The 20892-nt window shown below is 45.4% G+C and overlaps 1 protein-coding gene across 2 annotated transcripts in view; it reads left to right on the top strand.

The window, feature by feature from the left end:
- The first annotated feature begins 20521 nt into the window (after window positions 1-20521).
- RNPC3 (RNA binding region (RNP1, RRM) containing 3) overlaps window positions 20522-20892 on the top strand; it is a 29792-nt gene continuing 29421 nt past the window's right edge. For both annotated transcript variants that reach the window (XM_063426075.1, XM_063426074.1), the window contains exon 1: window positions 20522-20726. In XM_063426075.1, the coding sequence (XP_063282145.1) occupies window positions 20586-20726 (141 nt within the window). In that variant the 5' untranslated portion in view covers window positions 20522-20585. The remainder of the gene's footprint in view (window positions 20727-20892) is intronic.

Raw genomic sequence — 20892 nt, 5'->3', positions numbered from 1 at the left:
GCCCTGGCCAATCAGCATCTCTTCATAGAGATGAATTGAATCAATGAATCTCTATGAGGAAAGTTCAGTATCTGCATGCAGAGGGAGGAGATACTGAATGTTTGGATGCATTTTAGGTAGCCATGACCCAGGAAGGATCTCTAACAACCATCTGAGGAGTGGCCAGTGAAGTTATCACTAGGCTGTAATGTAAACACTGCATGTAAACACTGCATGTAAACACTGCATTTTCTCTGAAAAGCCTGAAGGTAACGATTCTACTCACCAGAACAAATTTAATTGTAGTTGTTCTGGTGACTATAGTGTCCCTTTAAGTTAGCATTTTTGATGCCCATATGCATGAGGAGATAGTGTCATTGATGAGGGAACATTTTGGGATTTCTGACCAGAATCTGAATTTAATAAAATTGGATATATCAAATTTGGAAAAACGATATCTTTCAGATCCTGGCAGAAAAGGCACCATCTCCTTGTGTTATGCTTTTATGGCTGGTGAGATAGGTCCTAAAATTGTTCCGGAACCAAACACACTGACAGATTACAGGGGGAGGAATTGCAATACCGGTCCTTAGATTGGCCGGGCTATTCAAAATAGAGAGAAGTCAGAGTACATGCTGAAGTCAGAGGAGTACAAAGATACAGAGTTACGATAGGACTAGCCGAGTTTAGTGATGTCGCGTACATAAAATTTTCGGTTCGTGAACGGCGGTCGCGAACTTGCGCAAATGTTCGCGAACAGGGCGAACCGCCATAGACTTCAATGGGCAGGTGAATTTTAAAACCCACAGGGACTCTTTCTGGCCACAATAGTGATGGAAAAGGTGTTTCAAGGGGACTAACACCTGGACTGTGGCATGCCGGTGGGGGATCCATGGCAAAACTCCCATGGAAAATTACACAGTTGATGCAGAGTCTGGTTTTAATCCATAAAGGGCATAAATCACCTAACATTCCTAAATCACAATGGATATGGATTGACACCTGACATATGACATATTGACACCTTGACATATGGATTGACACCTGTCCTCAGGGACCCTGATACACACTGACACAGAGCAGAATAGGGACTGTTCCCCCTACATAGGGTCACTTGGCAGATATGGATTGACACCTGTCCTCAGGGACCCTGATACACACTGGCACAGAGCAGAATAGGGACTGTTCCCCCTACATAGGCTCACTTGGCAGATATGTATTGACACCTGTCCTCAGAGACCCTGATACACACTGACACAGAGCAGAATAGGGACTGTTCCCCCTACATAGGGTCACTTGGCAGATATGGATTGACACCTGTCCTCAGGGACCCTGATACACACTGACACAGAGCAGAATAGGGACTGTTTCACCTACATAGGGTCACTTGGCAGGTATGGATTGACACCTGTCCTCAGGGACCCTGATACACACTGACACAGAGCAGAATAGGGACTCTTCCTCCTACCTAGGGTCACTTGGCAGATACACTGACACAGAGCAGAATAGGGAATATTCACTAAATGGCAAACAATGTTATACAGGGGAATATTCAGTAAATAAGGATAAGGGGGGGACCTACTGTCCTCCCCCCCACCCCCACCCATGAGTGGTGGGTGGGGACCATAAATCACAATGGGGGGGGTACCTACTGTATGATGTTGTATCGATCAGGTAGTGTAAGGGTTACGCCCGCTTCACAGTGACAGACCAAGCTCCCCGTTTAACGCACCGCAAACAACCGCAAACAGTCCATTTGCACAACCGCAAACTCCCCATTTGCACAAGGTTGGATACCAAGCTAGCCATGTCCTGTTCCTTGTCCTCACTGATGTCATTGAAGGTCTCTTCCTCCACCCAGCCACGTACAACACCAAGGTTCCCCGAAAGGTGACAACAAGCCCCCTGGGACGCTTGCTGTGTTTGGTCTTCCACCTCCTCAAAGCCACCTTCCTCCTCTGACTCCTCTTCTTCAGACTCCTCTCTCTGCATTGCCTCTCTCTGCGTTATTATAAGGTGTGTTAAGTAGTACTATTCTTATCAGTTTAATCCCTGTTACCAGTAGAGGACTATTTCCTTGTTTCGCGCAAACCCCTTCAAAGATGGAAAAAGCGGTATGAGTGGAAGAAACGAGGAAATGTGGTCAGGTGGTGGTGCCAGCCCCACCGAGGGCTTGTACCCAGGTATGCTAATAAACTGAAAAAAGAAAAAAGAAGGAGATCTAAAACTGGCATAGGGAAAGGTTAGACAACTATAATAAAGTGATACCTACAAATCCTAGTGAGCATAGGTGTATAATAGAGGGAGAAAGGGAAAGCAGAGTAATGCTTCCTAATACCGTGGTTAGTACCCTTTGTTAAAGTAAATTGAGTAATGGACAAAAGTCTTTATTGTATCATTTATAAATAACAAAGGGATACTATACTCATTCCCCTATAGTGGCTAATTGTGTAATAATGGTAATACTATTACCTATAATATAATATTGCCAGGGGCAAGGAAATTCCCTCTAAATAGATGTGTATAGGCAGAGAGTATGGAGACCGGAGTGATGCTGTCATAAAAAGTGTCAATAAGGTGATATAAAGTTAAATGTATCACAGACACACAGCCACCCTTTCACTTAGCTAGTTTCCAGAAATGCTGGATAGGTAGAAGGGCTATAAAGACTCAGAGAGGTCTAAGAAGAATCCTCTAAACTAGCCCTAATCTCCTTAAACACCTTCAAGGGTGTACTAAGCTAAAGCTCAATCTAAACGTTTAGATGACTGCCTGATTTCCCATCACAGATGCTGGCTAGGAATAACACTGTGCAAGACAAAGAGTGGGTCTAAGTGCCCATAGTGCAGTAAAGTGTCCCTAGTGAAGTGAAAAAGAGAATAACGAGCTGGCGCCCAAGAGAATAACGAGCTGGCGCCCTATCAGGGGACGTGTATATGGCATCGATACATAACCGGGAGATGGAAAAAGATGCTTGGTCGGTCCTCCTACTTCAAATTTTGGGCACTGCGCGTGCAATCTAATGTGCCACCAGATAGGAGTGGTGTGTTAAGTAGTACCATTCCTATCAGTTTATTCCCTGTTATGTGCCTTTTTTTGGTTTGTTTTTTGAAGCCACAGTGCAGCACCAGAGGCCCGAAAAATTAGGCATGTACACATGCCTGAAAAATTAGGTATTGTTGCAGGCGCTGCTGTAGCAGCGGCCAGAAAAATGTATGTTTGTTTCCCAGGCAGAAAGTGCCCTAAAACATTGTGGCTTGAACCCTAGTTGGTGGCGGATAAGTCACGCAAGTCAACCGGCATTCAGAGCTAAAATACAGCAGCGTGTGGACCACATCAGGCCTTTTTTAGACTAATGTATCGCCCACTGCCAGTCCCTTCGGGACCCATCCCTCATTCATCTTAATAAAGGTGAGGTAATCTAGACTTTTTTGACCTAGGCGACTTCTCTTCTCAATGACAATACCTCCTGCTGCACTGAAGGTCCTTTCTGACAGGACACTTGAAGCGGGGCAGGCCAGAAGTTCTATCGCAAATTGGGATAGCTCAGGCCGTTCTCTGAGGGTGGATCCCGAAGGGCTGTGGCGATGCGTAAGACTTAAAAAGCTCCGCATGTCCTCCATCAACAACACGTCTGTGAAGCGTCCTGTCCTTGCCGACGTGGTCGTGGGAGGAGGAGGATTACTTTCACCTCTTCCCCTGTTAGATTCCAGTTGTGCTGTGACATCACCCTTATACGCTGTGTAAAGCATACTTTTTAATTTATTTTGCAAAAGCTGCATCCTTTCCGACTTGTTGTAATTTGGTAACATTTCAGGCACTTTCTGCTTATACCGGGGGTCTAGTAGCGTGGACACCCAGTACAGGTCGTTCTCCTTCAGCCTTTTTATACGAGGGTCCCTCAACAGGCACTACAGCATGAAAGACCCCATTTGCACAGGGTTGGATGCTGAGCTACTCATTTCCCGTTCCTCCTCCTCAGTGATCTCAATGAAGGTATGTTGTTCCCCCCGGCCACGTGCAACACCACGGGTACCAGATTGGTGACAACGAGCACCCTGGGATGCCTGTTGTGGTTGGTCTTCCTCCTCCTCCTCAAAGCCACATTCCTTCTCTGACTCCTCTTCCTCACAATCCTCTTCCAGCGTTGCCGCAGGTCCAGCAAGCGATGCTGATAAGGCTGTTTCTGGTGGTGATGGTGACCACAACTCTTCCTCCTGCTCTTCACGCTCATCTACGGCCTGATCCAGCACTCTTCGCAGGGCACGCTCCAGGAAGAAAACAAATGGAATGATGTCGCTGATGGTGCCTTCGGTGCGACTGACTAGGTTTGTCACCTCCTCAAAAGGACGCATGAGCCTACAGCCATTGCACATAAGCGTCCTGTAACGTGGCAAAAAAATTCCCAGCTCCCCAGAGGCTTTCCTAGCACCCCGGTCATGCAAATATTCATTAACGGCTTTTTCTTGTTGGAGCAGGCGGTTGAACATTAGGAGTGTTGAATTCCAACGTGTCGGGCTGTCACAAATCAAGCGCCTCACTGGCATGTTGTTTCGCCGCTGGATATCTGCAAAGTGCGCCATGGCCGTGTAGGAACGCCTGAAATGGCCACACACCTTCCTGGCCTGCTTCAGGACGTCCTGTAAGCCTGTGTACTTATGCACAAAGCATTGTACGATCAGATTACACACATGTGCCATGCACGGCACATCTGTCAACTTGCCCAACTTCAATGCCGCCAACAAATTTGTTCCGTTGTCACAAACCACTTTGCCGATCTCCAGTTGCTGCAGAGTCAGCCACTTTTCCACCTGTGCGTTCAGGGCGGACAGGAGTGCTGGTCCGGTGTGCTTTCAAGCAAGTCAAACCCAAGACAGCGTGACACTGCCGTATCCGGGATGTGGAATAGTACCTGGGGAGCTGGGGGGGTGCCGTTGATGTGGAGCAAGATGCAGCATCAGAAGAGGACTCAGCCGAGGAGGTTATGGAAGAGGATGGAATAGGAGGAGTAGAGGAGGTGGCAGCAGGCCTGCCTGCAAGTCGTGGTGGTGTCACCAACTCCTCTGCAGAGCCACGCATTCCATGCTTGGCAGCCGTCAGCAGGTTTACCCAATGCGCATTGTAGGTGATATACCTGCCCTGACCATGCTTTGCAGACCAGGTTTAAGTGGTCAGATGGCCCCTTGCCCCAACACTGTGTGCCAGACATGCCATTACTTCCTTTTGCACAATCGAGTACAGGTTGGGGATTGCCCTTTGTGAAAATAAATTTCGTCCGGGTACCTTCCACTGCGGTGTCCCAATAGCTAAAAAAAATTTTAACGCCTCAGACTCCACCAGCTTGTATGGTAAAAGCTGGCGGGCTAATAGTTCAGACAAGCCAGCTGTCAGATGCCGGGCAAGGGGGTGACTTTCTGACATTGGCTTCTTACGCTCAAACATGTCCTTGACAGACACCTGAGGGTGGGCAGATGAGCGCGAACTGCTCAAGGCGAGAGACGAGGTGGCGGATGGTTTAGAGGGGGCAAGGAGGACAGCGGTGGTTGACGTGGCTGAAGATGCTGGACCATGAGGAGGATGGCGGCTTTGAGTTTGTGTGCTGCTTGTACTCATGTGTTGATCCCATAGGCGTTTGTGATGTGCGATCATCTGCCTACGCAAAGCAGTTGTACCTAGGTGGGTGTTGGACTTCCCACGACTCAGTTTCTTTTCTTTTCAAGTTCAGGGTACGTGGCCTCTGAAAACAGGGCATTATTCTAGGGAATCACAGCACCACGACCACGACGGCCCCTGCGGGGTGGCCTGCCTCTGCCTGTCATTTTTTTTTGGATTAGTGGTACTATGCGTGCAAGCTACTGTGAGACCAGATATAAGTGGCACTGTGCAGTTGCAGAGGTTGGCAGAGTACACGCTGTAGGCCTAACACACCCGCTTGAAGACAACTAACTGCTATTCAATCTATAACAGTGAAAAAAGTTTTTGGGTTTTTAAATGCACGCTATTGTGACACCAGATATGAGTGGCACTGTGCAGTGGCAGAGGTTGGCAGAGTACACGCTATAGGCCTGACACACCCGCTTGTAGACAACTAACTGCTATTCAATCTATAACAGTGAAAAAGTTTTTGGGTTTTTAAATGCACGCTATTGTGACACCAAATATGAGTGGCACTGTGCACTGGCAGAGGTTGGCAGAGTACACGCTGTAGGCCTGACACCTGCTTGAAGGACACTGACTGCTATTATATTACGGTCAAAAACTTTTTTTGTTTTTAAATGCAAGCTATTGTGACTCCAGATATGAGTGGCACTGTGCACTGGCAGAGGTTGGCAGAGTACACGCTGTAGGCCTGACACACACTTATGAAGGACACTGACTGCTATTATATTACAGTCAAAAATTTTTTTTTGTTTTTAAATGCAAGCTATTGTGACACCAGATATGAGTGGCATTGTGCACTGGCAGAGGTTGGCAGAGTACACGCTGTAGGCCTGACACCCGCTTGAAGGACACTGACTGCTATTATATTACAGTCAAAAACGTTTTTGTTTTTAAATGCAAGCTATTGTGACACCAGATATGAGTGGCACTGTGCACTGGCAGAAGTTGGCAGAGTACATGCTGTAGGCCTGACACCCGCTTGAAGGGCACTGACTGCTATTATATTACAGTCAATTTTTTTTTTAAATGCAAGCTATTGTGACACCAGATATGAGTGGCACTGTGCACTGGCAGAGGTTGGCAGAGTACACGCTGTAGGCCTGACACACACCTATGAAGGACACTGACTGCTATTATATTACAATCAAAAAGTTTTTTGTTTTTAAATGGAAGCTATTGTGACACCAGATATGAGTGGCACTGTGCACTGGCAGAGGTTGGCAGAGTACACGCTGTAGGCCTGACACCTGCTTGAAGGACACTGACTGCTATTAGATTACAGTCAAAAACTTTTTTTGTTTTTAAATGCAAGCTATTGTGACACCAGATATGAGTGGCACTGTGCACTGGCAGAGGTTGGCAGAGTACACGCTGTAGGCCTGACACCTGCTTGAAGGACACTGACTGCTATTATATTACAGTCAAAAACTTTTTTGTTTTTAAATGCAAGCTATTGTGACTCCAGATATGAGTGGCACTGTGCACTGGCAGAGGTTGGCAGAGTACACGCTGTAGGCCTGACACACACTTATGAAGGACACTGACTGCTATTATATTACAGTCAAAAAAATTTTTTGTTTTTAAATGCAAGCTATTGTGACACCAGATATGAGTGGCATTGTGCACTGGCAGAGGTTGGCAGAGTACACGCTGTAGGCCTGACACCCGCTTGAAGGACACTGACTGCTATTATATTACAGTCAAAAACTTTTTTGTTTTTAAATGCAAGCTATTGTGACACCAGATATGAGTGGCACTGTGCACTGGCAGAGGTTGGCAGAGTACATGCTGTAGGCCTGACACCCGCTTGAAGGGCACTGACTGCTATTATATTACAGTCAATTTTTTTTTAAATGCAAGCTATTGTGACACCAGATATGAGTGGCACTGTGCAATGGCAGAGGTTGGCAGAGTACACGCTGTAGGCCTGACACCCACTTGAAGGACACTGACTGCTATTATATTACAGTCAAAAAATTTTTTTGTTTTTAAATGCAAGCTATTGTGACACCAGATATGAGTGGCACTGTGCACTGGCAGAGGTTGGCAGAGTACACGCTGTAGGCCTGACACCTGCTTGAAGGACACTGACTGCTATTAGATTACAGTCAAAAACTTTTTTGTTTTTAAATGGAAGCTATTGTGACACCAGATATGAGTGGCACTGTGCACTGGCAGAGGTTGGCAGAGTACACGCTGTAGGCCTGACACCTGCTTGAAGGACACTGACTACTATTAGATTACAGTCAAAAACTTTTTTTGTTTTTAAATGCAAGCTATTGTGACACCAGATATGAGTGGCACTGTGCACTGGCAGAGGTTGGCAGAGTACACGCTGTAGGCCTGACACCCACTTGAAGGACACTGACTGCTATTATATTACAGTCAAAAACTTTTTTTGTTTTTAAATGCAAGCTATTGTGACACCAGATATGAGTGGCACTGTGCACTGGCAGAGGTTGGCAGAGTACACTCTGTAGGCCTGATACCTGCTTGAAGGACACTGACTGCTATTATATTACAGTCAAAAACTTTTTTAGTTTTTAAATGCAAGCTTTTGTGACATCAGGTATGAGTGGCACTGTGCACTGGCAGAGGTTGGCAGAGTACACGCTGTAGGCCTGACACACACGCTTGAAGACAACTTACTGCTATTCAATCTATAACAGTGAAAAAAAAAATGTTTTTAAATGCACGCTATTGTGACACCAGATATGAGTGGCACTGGCAGAGGTTGGCAGAGTACATGCTGTAGGCATGACACACAGACGCTTGCAGACAACTAACTGCTTTTCAACATTGGGGATAGCATATCACCTTGGTATATGCTACATTTGATGTTTACTTGTGTTGTTGTCCTGGAATTAGCTTCTAGAATTGTTTTCCACTTGCCCATCGAGTTCTTGGTAAAGACTTTTATTGTCATAGGCTTTCTTGTAGTCAATTCAGGATGTGCACAGAGTGGTCTATATGGTCTTAGAATCCCTTGTGACCGCTTGCTCTACCAGTAGTTGGTGTTTTGACCCTCTAGTGCTGTTTCCAGTCCCCTTCTGAGCACTGCTCATGTACTGACTCATATGCCCATCGATTTTGGAGGTATGATGCCTGATAGGACCTTCCATATTGTGGGGAGACAGGTCATTGGTTGCTAGTTGGATGGTATTGTTCCCTTGTGAGGGTCCTTCATAGCCAGAATGTTTCTGCATTGTGTTAGCCAGTTGGGGTGGGAGCCAGTTGCTAGTAGCTGGTTAATTTGTGTTGCTAGGAGTTCATGCAGTGTTGTTAACTTCTTTATCCAGTAGGTGTGGGTCATGTCAGGTCCTGGGGCTGACCAACTCTTCAAGTGTCCTACTTGCTGTTGGATATCTCTGACTGTAGTGGCTGGTTTCTGTTCTGGCAACATGCAGTGGTCTGCTTTCAGGACTAGTAGCCACTGGGCCTTGGTGTTATGTGATGCTTCTTCCTATGAGATGTTCTTTCAGTACTGTTTCTATAGCTCAATATCATGCATTTGGAAGCATTCTGAAAATTAGTAATATCCTCATGTGGACCAATATAAAGCAAAGGTATCAGGCATTTATTAATGACTGCATTGCGACTGAATATAAACAGACTGCATCTGGCAGAACGCACATTTGCAAATGATCAATCACTTGCTTTTCTAGCCCAGTTGCTAGAAAAGACTGTAGCTCATTGGTGCAGCCCAGAAGGAACACAAGATTCTCTCCCATTTATTTTTATAAGGACCCCAACTTATCACCCACGAGTGGTGGCCAAGGGTAGCACTCTAGGTCCATTCCTCTTTCTTATTAGTGGGTGGGGGCTATTTGGTCCTTCCCTTTTAATTATTAATATTAGTGTCCCCACCAGTACCCAATGGGCCCTCCCCCATGACTATTAGAGTTGCCTCCATACGATGCCCACAAGTGCGGGCACGGGGGGTTATATCCCCCTGCTATTTGACAGGCCCATCCCTATGTCATGGGGACTTTTCTAGAAATTGGGAAACATGCCCCGATGGCAGGCTGGGACATATGGAGGTACAATGCCTCCATTATTGTAATATGGGGATTTTATTTTATTATTTTTTTCATTTATTTAAAAAAAAATAATGTGGTAGCATGTAGTAAGCGCTGTCCTTCTGCCGCGTAATTAACCCTTGCACCGCCGAGGCTTTTTAAACTAGTTTCCCGCTTTCTGCTAGTACTGCCAGCAGGAACATAGCTTGGATTTAAAAAAAAAAAAAAAAGGATTTCAGCCATATAAGGGCGTGTGGCATGTCTGATATCAAGGGCTAAATTTGGTTCTTGTGCCAATAGTGTACCTTTAAGTTTGAAATTCACTTTGCATTCTAACTTTAAAGTAAATTTCAAATTTAAGGTCAAAACTGCAGAACTGGGAAAAAAAATGTATTGTGATGTAATTCCAGTAAAATACAAGTTTAGCAGGCTAAGATTGCCACAAGGCATATGTATGTATATGTGTTTGTAGTATCAGTTAGTTAATTACACGTAGCTAAGATACTGTTATCACTGTACTGACCAGGTGCAGGAATGTAAGAACTGGAATTACGCGTCCCTCTCCTTTGTATCAGATGAGCCACGTGGTTAGACCGGATGGATGAGTTTAGACTCTATTTATTAAATAGGTTAAGGGTATGTGTGGGTGTAGTTAATTGTGGGAGGAGCTACAGTGCTATATAAGGAATGTACTCTATGTATTCAGTACTCAGACTTTGCTGTATTTTGGTGACGCTAGTCCCTCTGAGTCCCGATCGGTGATCCAATAAAGAATCTCTTCCTTCCTGAAGAAACCTGTGTCCATCTCTCTGTGCTTGGCTTCCGTCAGTTTCTCCGGTATCATTTGGTGCATTGGCCGGGAAGCTCATCGTTCAACGGTAGCTGAGAGGCAGAGGCGTGAGACGGTCTATCTTTGCCCACGTTCTCTACGGCTGCACCCCTGAACTTCTGCGTGGACCTCCCTTCGTCTCGGCGCCACTGGTCTGTTGTCCAGGAGATCATCGGCCTCTACGTGAGAAGTGCTGGGGTGTCCCCGTCGATGAGTGTGAACTCAGGTTCAGGAACGAGGAGGTAAGATAACTGCTGTTTTAGACGGCAGGACCCGCTAGGGGTATACCGATTGTGCGGTAGGCCCAAAGGGGTTTTTGAATCTGTATCTGCCCCCTCTGTCGGAGGGAAGGAGCGAAGGCGCACCGCTCGATCGAACGCTCTTTAGTCAGACCGTTTGATTTGGTTAGTCAGGCGGGGTCCTGGTGTAAATAGCCCTAGCCGGACACCGGTGTCTTGTCTAGACTAGCGTTCTAGGGTGTATATTACGTTCGCTAGGTCGGAGGGACCGGGAGACTAAGCGGCGCCTGTGTAAATTCGGTTCGCTAGTTCTCATCCTATCTGGGCTAAGTGGGATGGCGTGTAAATTTGGAACCCACTAGACTTTTGATAGTGCGACTAAGAGGCGCCTGTGTAAATTCGGTTCTCTAGCTCGCTATATATGTGGTGATTGGGCAGTGTGGCTAACCAAAACGGGTGTATATAGTTTTAGGTAGTCCATTCAAGGTACTGGCCAATAGTTTAGTTGGGAATTGTAAATGTGTTAACGATTGTTTTAGTAAAGTGTATATCTTGTTAGATAGCGCGAGCTCAGCCGTCTAGCGAGAGTGTTAATAGTGTGTTGCTGTATTATAGTGCACGGTACCATAACCCTGTATATTTACTGACATTATATAATAAGTACTAATCATTGTCGTCCATTGCATGTTTAACACCATAACCACTAATAATTGTATTGTGACCTTAACTTGTGCTTTGACCTATGCTAACCGTACTGTAACCGCTATTTGTAAAAGACGATGTTACTGGGGTGTGTTATAGACGGGTAATTCGTATATAGAGAATTATAGCGTGGGTGACTGTATAGTTACGCCAAAGGGCATAATATTGATTATATAGTGACTGGTGTAACAGCTGTGTGTGTACGGGAATTCCCTGAGTGTTTATTGTTATTGTGTACGTTTCACTTGGTAACCGTACCACGTGGTGCTGTTGCCAGAGGAAACGGGTGTGACTGTTGAATAGTACGCGTGTATAGTATTCGTTGTCGACGACGTTCCATTGTTAAGTATGGGTGCGTCGCAGTCAACGATTCCGGATCCCTTAGGATGTATGGTTAAGAATTTTAAAAAGGGATTCAAAGTTTGTGATTTTGGGGTAAAGATGTCTCCTGTACGTTTGGTCACTTTGTGTACTAGGGAGTGGCCTACTTTGGTTGCGGCATGGCCGCCACGTGGCAGTTTGGATCCAACTCTGGTACAGCGCTTACACGTGGCTGTATCGGGTAGGCCTGAACTTTACGGCCAGTTTCCTTATATTGACTGTTGGAGACAGGCCGTAAATGACTCGCCAAAATGGCTCCAGACATGCCACGAGGAGCAGTGTCACCTTATGGTAGCTAGGACTTGCTCGTCCACTAGGACTGGTGTTAGGCCCATTTTGGACACGCCCCCTGAGTCCGAGATCCCTTTGCCGCCCCCTTACTTTCCGTTAAGAAGAAGTGACGCAAACGCAGGAAGTCCTGCACCCCTCCCCTCATTACCCTCATCCACTTCCGCTTCCTCCTCCAGTACAGGATCCACCCCCCCTCGTACTAAATCTCCCCTTCCGGAACCAGAATCCACCCCCATTAGAAACGAATATCCTGATTTGGCGCCACTTCAGACTTCCGGTCAAGCTTCATCTAGCTCGGCTCGAAGTGTTTTATTTACGACCTTTTCCCAAAACCGACCTCCCACATCCCCATACCCTATCTCTCCCCGACCGGAACCCATGACTGACGCCTCTCTACGTAGCCCCATCCAAACCCGACAGTTGACTGGTGCCCAACAATTAAAGCACTATCAGATGCCTCTTCGTCTGAATCCCGGGTCAGCTTATATCGATGCCGCAGGTCAAATGGCACACGCTGACCCAGTCTTCGTATATGTCCCATTTACCACAACCGATCTTTTAAACTGGAAGACCCATAATTCCTTGTATACTGAGAAACCACAAGCTATGACTGATCTGTTCACCTCAATAGTACAGACGCATAATCCGACATGGGCTGATTGCCAGCAGTTACTAATGACTTTATTTAACAATGAGGAAAGGACAAGAATAAATCAAGCAGCCATTAAAGCATTAGAGGATAGAGCCCGTGCTTTGAACCAAGCCAATCCAGCAGCATGGGCCGCGACACACTATCCCAACACCGATCCCGATTGGAACGTAAATGGTGCTGATATGGTTCAACTCAGAGCCTATAGAGACGCTATAATTGCTGGCATGAAAGCCGGAGGAAAGAAAGCCATTAACATGTCAAAGACAGTTGAGGTGATTCAGAAAAGCGATGAAGCGCCCAGTGTCTTTTATGACCGATTATTGGAGGCATACCGCTTGTATACCCCCTTTAATCCGGAAGACGCAGACAATTCCCGAATGGTTAACTCCGCCTTTGTCAGCCAAGCATACGGAGATATTAAGCGCAAGCTACAAAAGCTAGAAGGGTTTGCAGGTATGTCAATCACCCAACTAATGGAGGTAGCAAATAAGGTGTATATGAATAGGGAAACAGAAAGCAAGAAAGAGGAGGAGCGCAAGATGCGTAGAAAGGCTGATATGCTAGCGGTAGCAATCGCAGGCGTAGATAAACGGGGCCCAGATAGAGGCGATAGTAGATGGAATAGGGAGCCTTTGAGTAGGAATCAGTGCGCGTATTGCAAGGAAGAAGGGCATTGGAGGAACGAATGTCCGCAAAGAGAGCAGTACGAGAGAGACCAACCCAGGGCAGGCTACGGAAACTTTAGAGGTAGAGCGAGAGGTAGAGGAGGCCCCGGAGGGAGTAATGGTTATAGAGGGAGTAATGGGAACAGAGGAAGTGTTAGGGAAGACAGGTATATTCCAGCAGCGCAAAGGTCCCGCGATAGAGAAGGTAGGGACTTTGTAGGATTGGCTGACACTGTCATGGAGGACTATTGATACCGACCGGGCTCCATCCCCCTTGGTCGAGCGGAGCCTATGGTCGATGTATCAATAGGGGGGAAAAGGAGTGCGTTCATGATCGACACTGGTGCTGAACATTCAGTGGTGACTAATCTAGTTGCTCCTCCATCTGGAAGGACTATTACTGTGATAGGAGCAACTGGAAGAAGTGCTGAAAAACCGGTTCTTAAAAGTCGACTCTGTACATTGGGAGGCCACGTAGTAAAACACCAATTCCTTTATATGCCTGAATGTCCAGTCCAATTGCTGGGACGTGATATGCTATCAAAATTACAAGCGCAGATTACGTTCCTACCAAATGGAACAACATCTTTAAAGTTTAATGGACCTTCAGGTATTATGACTTTATCCGTACCAAAGGAAGAAGAGTGGCGACTTTATACAGTGTTGACTAGCCAAAACCCTAGGAGTGATGAGACATTGTTTAACATACCAGGAGTTTGGGCAGAGAACAACCCACCAGGACTGGCCCGCAATATTCCACCAATAAAAATTGAACTAAAACTTGGGGTTTATCCAGTAAGCCTAAGACAATACCACATCCCACAGAAGGCTAAGAAGAACATCCAATCCTATCTGGATAAATTCATACGGTATGGTATCTTAAAATTCTGTACTTCCCCCTGGAACACCCCATTGCTGCCTGTTCAAAAGCCCGGTACAGATGAGTATCGACCTGTACAGGACTTAAGAGCAGTCAATGATGCGGTTGTTAGCATACATCCAGTTGTACCCAATCCATATAACCTGCTTGCTTTAATTCCGGGCGGGGCTACTTACTTCACAGTCTTAGATCTCAAAGATGCCTTCTTTTGCCTCCGAATTGCCGCAGAAAGCCAATGTATTTTCGCTTTCCAATGGGAGAACGCTGTAACGGGCTCAAAACGCCAAATGACTTGGACAAGACTGCCCCAAGGGTTTAAAAATTCACCTACCCTATTTGGTTCAGCTCTAAGTCAAGATCTACTGGATTTCGAGTCTATCCCAGGAGAATGTGTATTGTTACAATATGTAGATGACTTGTTGATAGCAGCAGTTACAAAACAAAAATGTCAGCAAGCAACGCACGATCTACTACATATTCTCTGGAAGGCAGGATACAAGGTGTCCAGGAAGAAGGCTCAGTTGTGTTTGCCAACTGTCAAGTATCTGGGATTCCATATCTCTGAAGGTCAAAGGATTATGGGGCCAGAGAGAAAAGAAGCTGTCTGCCAAATACCAATACCCAAGAATAGAAGACAAGTGCGAGAATTCTTGGGGGCAGCAGGCTTCTGTAGGATATGGATTCCCAGCTATGCGATACTGGCAAAACCTCTGTACGCAGCCATCAAAGGTACAGAGCACGACCCCTTCTTATGGACCCAAGAACAGCAAACGGCATTTGAAGATGTGAAGAAGGCTTTGATGAGTGCCCCAGCATTAGGTCTACCTGATCACACACGACCATTCTACTTATATGTACACGAGCAAAGAAGAATGGCTGTGGGAGTATTGACACAGTACTTGGGATCATGGCAAAGACCTGTTGCCTACATGTCTAAGCAACTGGATGCAGTGGCCAGCGGACTTCCACCTTGTCTAAGAGCCGTAGCTGCAGCCGCCCTGCTAGTAGCTGAAGCCGATAAACTCACTCTGGGTCAAGAACTTTATGTACGAGTCCCACATGCAGTACAGACGTTGTTGGATTACAAAGGAAATCATTGGTTTAGTAACAGCCGTATGACCAAGTATCAAGCAATGTTGTGTGAAAACCCAAGAGTGCATTTAGAGACTGTAAACACCTTAAATCCAGCTACCCTTTTGCCGCAACCTACTGAAAGTCAACATGATTGTTTGGAAGTAATGGATGAAGTATTTTCAAGTAGACCAGATCTTCGTGATTTTCCCATCCAGAACCCCGATGTTCAATATTACACCGACGGCAGTAGTTATGTGAAAGAAGGGATCCGCTATGCAGGATATGCAGTGACAACAATAGACAAGGTGATAGAAGCTCGGCCACTGGCGAAAGGAACATCAGCACAAAAGGCAGAATTAATAGCACTAACACGAGCGTTACAATTGGCTGAAGGTTTAAGAGTAAATATCTATACGGACTCTAAGTATGCGTTTTTAACCACTCATGCCCACGGAGCTTTGTATAAAGAAAGAGGACTACTGAATTCAGAAGGCAAAGAAATCAAGTACGCAGCTGAAATCCTACAACTATTGGAAGCAGTGTGGGAGCCGAAAGAAGTCGGTATCATACATTGTCGAGCGCATCTGAGAGGAGATGGTGATGTAACCAAGGGAAATCGGATGGCAGATAGTGCAGCTAAGCGTGCTGCTGAATCAGGAAGACAGGAGTATGTGGGGCATATAGCTGCTCTTATACCAACTCCACTGTCCCAATGGACTCCAGTTTATACAGCTCAAGAAGAGGAGTGGTTAAAGACTGAACCGGGAAAGTATTTGGAGAACAAGTGGTATCAGCTAGAAGATGGAAGAATAGTCATACCAGCATCACTAGCGGTAGAAATTGTCCAAAATTATCACAACGGGACACATTCTGGGAGAGACAGTACTGAAGAATCTCTCAGGAAACATTTCTACATACCAAGATTGTCCAACTTGACTCAGGCCATTGTACGCAGATGTGTAACGTGTGCTAAGAATAATGCAAGACAAGGACCAGTAAAGCCACCAGGAGTCCAGTTTATGGGGGGACTCCCCATGTCCGATCTACAAATAGACTTTACAGTAATGCCTAAATCGGGTGGACATCGTTACCTGTTGGTAATTGTGTGCACCTATTCAGGCTGGGTAGAAGCATGTCCTACTCGTACAGAGAAAGCAGGAGAAGTTGTAAGATTCCTGCTACGAGAAATAATACCCCGATATGGACTACCCTGTTCTATAGGATCGGACAATGGTCCAGCTTTTGTTCATCAGTGCCTACAACAACTGACTCATATGCTTGGTATAAAGTGGAGGCTTCATACTGCATATAGACCCCAGAGTTCTGGTAAGGTAGAGAGAATGAATAGAACTATAAAGAACCAGTTGGCTAAAATGTGTCAGGAAACCCAACTTAAGTGGAACGTTCTCTTACCCATAGCTTTATTGCGAATCCGCAGTACCCCTACCAGAAGGATGGGCCTCTCTCCTTTTGAAATCATGTATGGGCGACCACCTCCCGTACTTGGTAACTTAAGGGGGGACTTGAGTCAGTTGGGAGAAGGAATTACCCGGCAGCAGGTTGTAGAGTTGGGTAAGACTATGGAGGAGGTACAGAAATGGGTACAAGATAGATTACCTGTGAATATTTATCCCCCTGTTCATAGTTATCATCCAGGAGACCAAGTGTGGATTAAAGAGTGGAATAATGTACCGTTAGGGCCCAAGTGGAGAGGTCCTTATGTTGTTCTTTTGTCTACCCCTACAGCGATAAAAGTAGCCGAAGTAACTCCGTGGATACATCACTCCAGGGTTAAACCAGCAGCAGTCGATTCTTGGCAAATTACAGCAGATCCAGAGAATCCCTGCAAGATCCGGTTGAAACGCACTACTCAGTCGGAGTAACGAGGAATTATTGTGGATTACAAATTTTATTGTTACAGGTGTGAGTGAGAAGGCCATAATAAAGCCTGTCCGCTTACCAACACATAGTGTATAAGCCAGGAAAGTCTCGAAGGGACACCTGTGAAGACGAGCAGAACTCCATTCCCTGCAGCCCTCACATCCTGGAAGCTGAGGTTCCATCGCACGGACGAAGACTGAGGATGACGGCGAAAGATGTGCTTTTGATTGTGTTTATTTATATGTGTTTTTATATTCAGGAAGGTAGAGGTACCGACACTCCTAGCTGTGAGGTATGCATTAAGACTACGAGAACAGGTAACCATATTTCCCAAACCCTAATTTGGCATTCACAGTACGAGTGTAAAGGAGAGGTATCAAAATGTAGATACCTAAATATAGACTATAGTGTGTGCCATTTAGGAGTAGGAGAACCTAAGTGCTTCAGTCCAGAGTATCAACCTCGTACAATTTGGTTGACTCTCAGGAATGGAGATCCTCAGGGGACCCTAATTAATAAGACGGTGTTAGAATCCGTATATTCTTCGGGTGTTCTGCTATTTGATGCATGTAAGGCGATATCAAGTGGTAGAAAACCGTGGAATGTATGTGGGGATCTTAGATGGGAGAGGACGTATGGGTCTAATGATAAATATATTTGTCCCAGTAGTAAAAATAAATATGTGAGTCCTAGATGCCCAAATAAAGACTATAACTTTTGTCCATATTGGTCTTGTGTGGGGTGGGCGACTTGGGGACAGACAGTAGATAAAGACATGATAGTGACTAAGTTGCCGACTAGCCCTTATTGTAAGTCTATGGAATGCAACCCAGTCCATATACTTATTAATAACCCCGACAAGTTCCTAGATAAGTATGGAAATTTATTTGGGTTTCAGATATACGGGACGGGTTTAGATCCTGGGACATTATTGTTTATAGGAATAGAGACTGATACGGTATCCTCCCAGACTCATCAAGTATACCATTCCTTTTATGAAGAGATGAGTATAGATAATAAGATCCCCCATAACGCTAAAAACCTGTTCATTGACCTAGCTGAAAGTATTGCCGGTAGTCTTAATGTTACCAACTGCTATGTGTGTGGAGGTACTAACATGGGAGACCAATGGCCTTGGGAAGCAAAGGAGGTAATGTCCGGTTCTGAGGCAGTTGACCAACTAATATCTACACAAGCCGATTATCATTTGAGTGTTAGAGGTAAATCTGAGTGGAGATTAAAGACCTCCATCATAGGTTATGTTTGCATAGCAAGGAAAGGAATAATGTATAATACTTCTGTAGGAGAATTAACTTGTCTAGGGCAAAAAGCTTATGATGATGATACTAAAAATACAACTTGGTGGTCGGCTTCAAATGTCTCAGAACCATCTAACCCGTTTGCTAGATATGCCAGTTTAAAGGATGTGTGGTTTGATTTATCCATCACATCTACCTGGAGAGCCCCAGCAAATTTGTACTGGATCTGTGGTAAGAAAGCCTATTCGGAGTTGCCACAGGACTGGGAAGGGGCATGTGTGTTGGGTATGCTCAAACCATCCTTCTTCTTGTTACCGATTGAAACAGGTGAGACTTTAGGTGTTAAAGTGTATGATGTGAATCATAGGAAGAAAAGGGGACCCTTAGAGATAGGCACCTGGGAAGATAATGAATGGCCTCCCCAGCGTATCATAGATTATTATGGGCCAGCCACGTGGGCAGAAGATGGTACCTTTGGTTATAGAACCCCAATTTATATGCTCAACCGTATTATAAGATTACAGGCGGTGGTTGAGATTATTACTAATGAGACCTCACAAGCACTCAATCTTCTAGCGAAGCATAATACCAGGATGAGGACAGCAGTGTACCAAAATAGATTAGCCTTGGATTACCTTTTGGCAGTAGAGGGAGGTGTATGTGGGAAGTTTAACCTGAGCAATTGCTGTCTTCAAATAGATGACGAAGGGCAAGCAATAGCTGAGCTTACTAGCCATATGGTTAAACTAGCGCATGTGCCTACTCAGGTATGGAAAGGGTACAATCCAAGTAGTTGGTTTGGTAGCTGGTATGAGTGGTTTGGAGGGCTTAAGGCAGTGGTAGGTGGAGTCCTACTGATTTTACTGTTGTGTCTACTCCTACCGTGTCTTATACCCTTAGTAGTTAGGTCTGTGCAAAGCCTGATAGGAAGTATAGCAGAGAGGAAGGCTGCTGCACAGATAATGGCGATATATAAGTATAAGGCTCTAGATCAAGGAGAACCAATGCAGGAAGATGAGTGTTAAAAGATTCACATCATAAGATAAGTCTGGTCTGGTTCATGGTAACCTGAGGTATATGCAAACCAAGGTTAAGTGATGCCTCAAGTAATTGTGAAATATCAGAGGCATCAAAGGGGGGAATGTGATGTAATTCCAGTAAAATACAAGTTTAGCAGGCTAAGATTGCCACAAGGCATATGTATGTATATGTGTTTGTAGTATCAGTTAGTTAATTACACGTAGCTAAGATACTGTTATCACTGTACTGACCAGGTGCAGGAATGTAAGAACTGGAATTACGCGTCCCTCTCCTTTGTATCAGATGAGCCACGTGGTTAGACCGGATGGATGAGTTTAGACTCTATTTATTAAATAGGTTAAGGGTATGTGTGGGTGTAGTTAATTGTGGGAGGAGCTACAGTGCTATATAAGGAATGTACTCTATGTATTCAGTACTCAGACTTTGCTGTATTTTGGTGACGCTAGTCCCTCTGAGTCCCGATCGGTGATCCAATAAAGAATCTCTTCCTTCCTGAAGAAACCTGTGTCCATCTCTCTGTGCTTGGCTTCCGTCAGTTTCTCCGGTATCAGTATGTCAGATATGATTTCAGTTCATCTATTCTGCCTTTACATTTTAAATTCACTAAGGTGGGAATTTAAAGTTAATAACCCTGTAAGCATTTTACTTTGTTGGATTTAAATAAGTATCTTTGAATTACTAAAAATCTAATTTTAGTGAATTAAATTCAAATGTCAAATTGACTTAACAAAGTTTTTTTTTGTGAATAACCCTGTTAATAGAGAAATCTTGCAAGTTCTCTATTTTGGCATACAATATGCACTTCCCTGGTGAAGTCCAGCAATTCACAGTTTAGTTAATAAACCCTTTGACAGCCAAGGCATCCCATCACCTTTCTGAAAGACCCATGTCACTAGAGGCCGAAAGGTGGCGCTAGAGAGGATGAACCGTTCTCGCAAGCCTGTCCTTCCTGGCTGCTGGCTGCAAATCTCGCGGTATTTCGTGCGCAGCTCTCGCGGCCTGTTGGAGATCTGGCTGCCCGGGCTCGCCGTGATGCCTGAGACCGGTGGGATTAGGACGTTGTTAGTGCGGCATCTCCCGGACGAGCTGAGCCCGGAGGAGCAGCGAATCCTGTTAGAGAAGAGCGGGGCCGACAGTGTGCGGTTGTGCTCCGGTAGAACCCGAGGAAGCTTGGTGAGAGGCGGGAGAGAGAGGGGAGGGAGAGAGACACACAGAGAGGAGAGAGAGGGGGTGAATGAATGGAGAGACCATCAGGGTCCCTGAAATGGCAGCAACACCCAGCAATAAACATAATATAACACAATATAACATAACACTACTCGTCTTACTGTCTCAGAGA

This window comes from Pelobates fuscus, chromosome 7 (genome assembly GCF_036172605.1).
Source record: "Pelobates fuscus isolate aPelFus1 chromosome 7, aPelFus1.pri, whole genome shotgun sequence".
Lineage (NCBI taxonomy): Eukaryota > Metazoa > Chordata > Amphibia > Anura > Pelobatidae > Pelobates > Pelobates fuscus.
The sequence above is the reverse complement of the archived record's forward strand: the minus strand, read 5'-3'. Positions and strand labels throughout refer to the sequence as shown.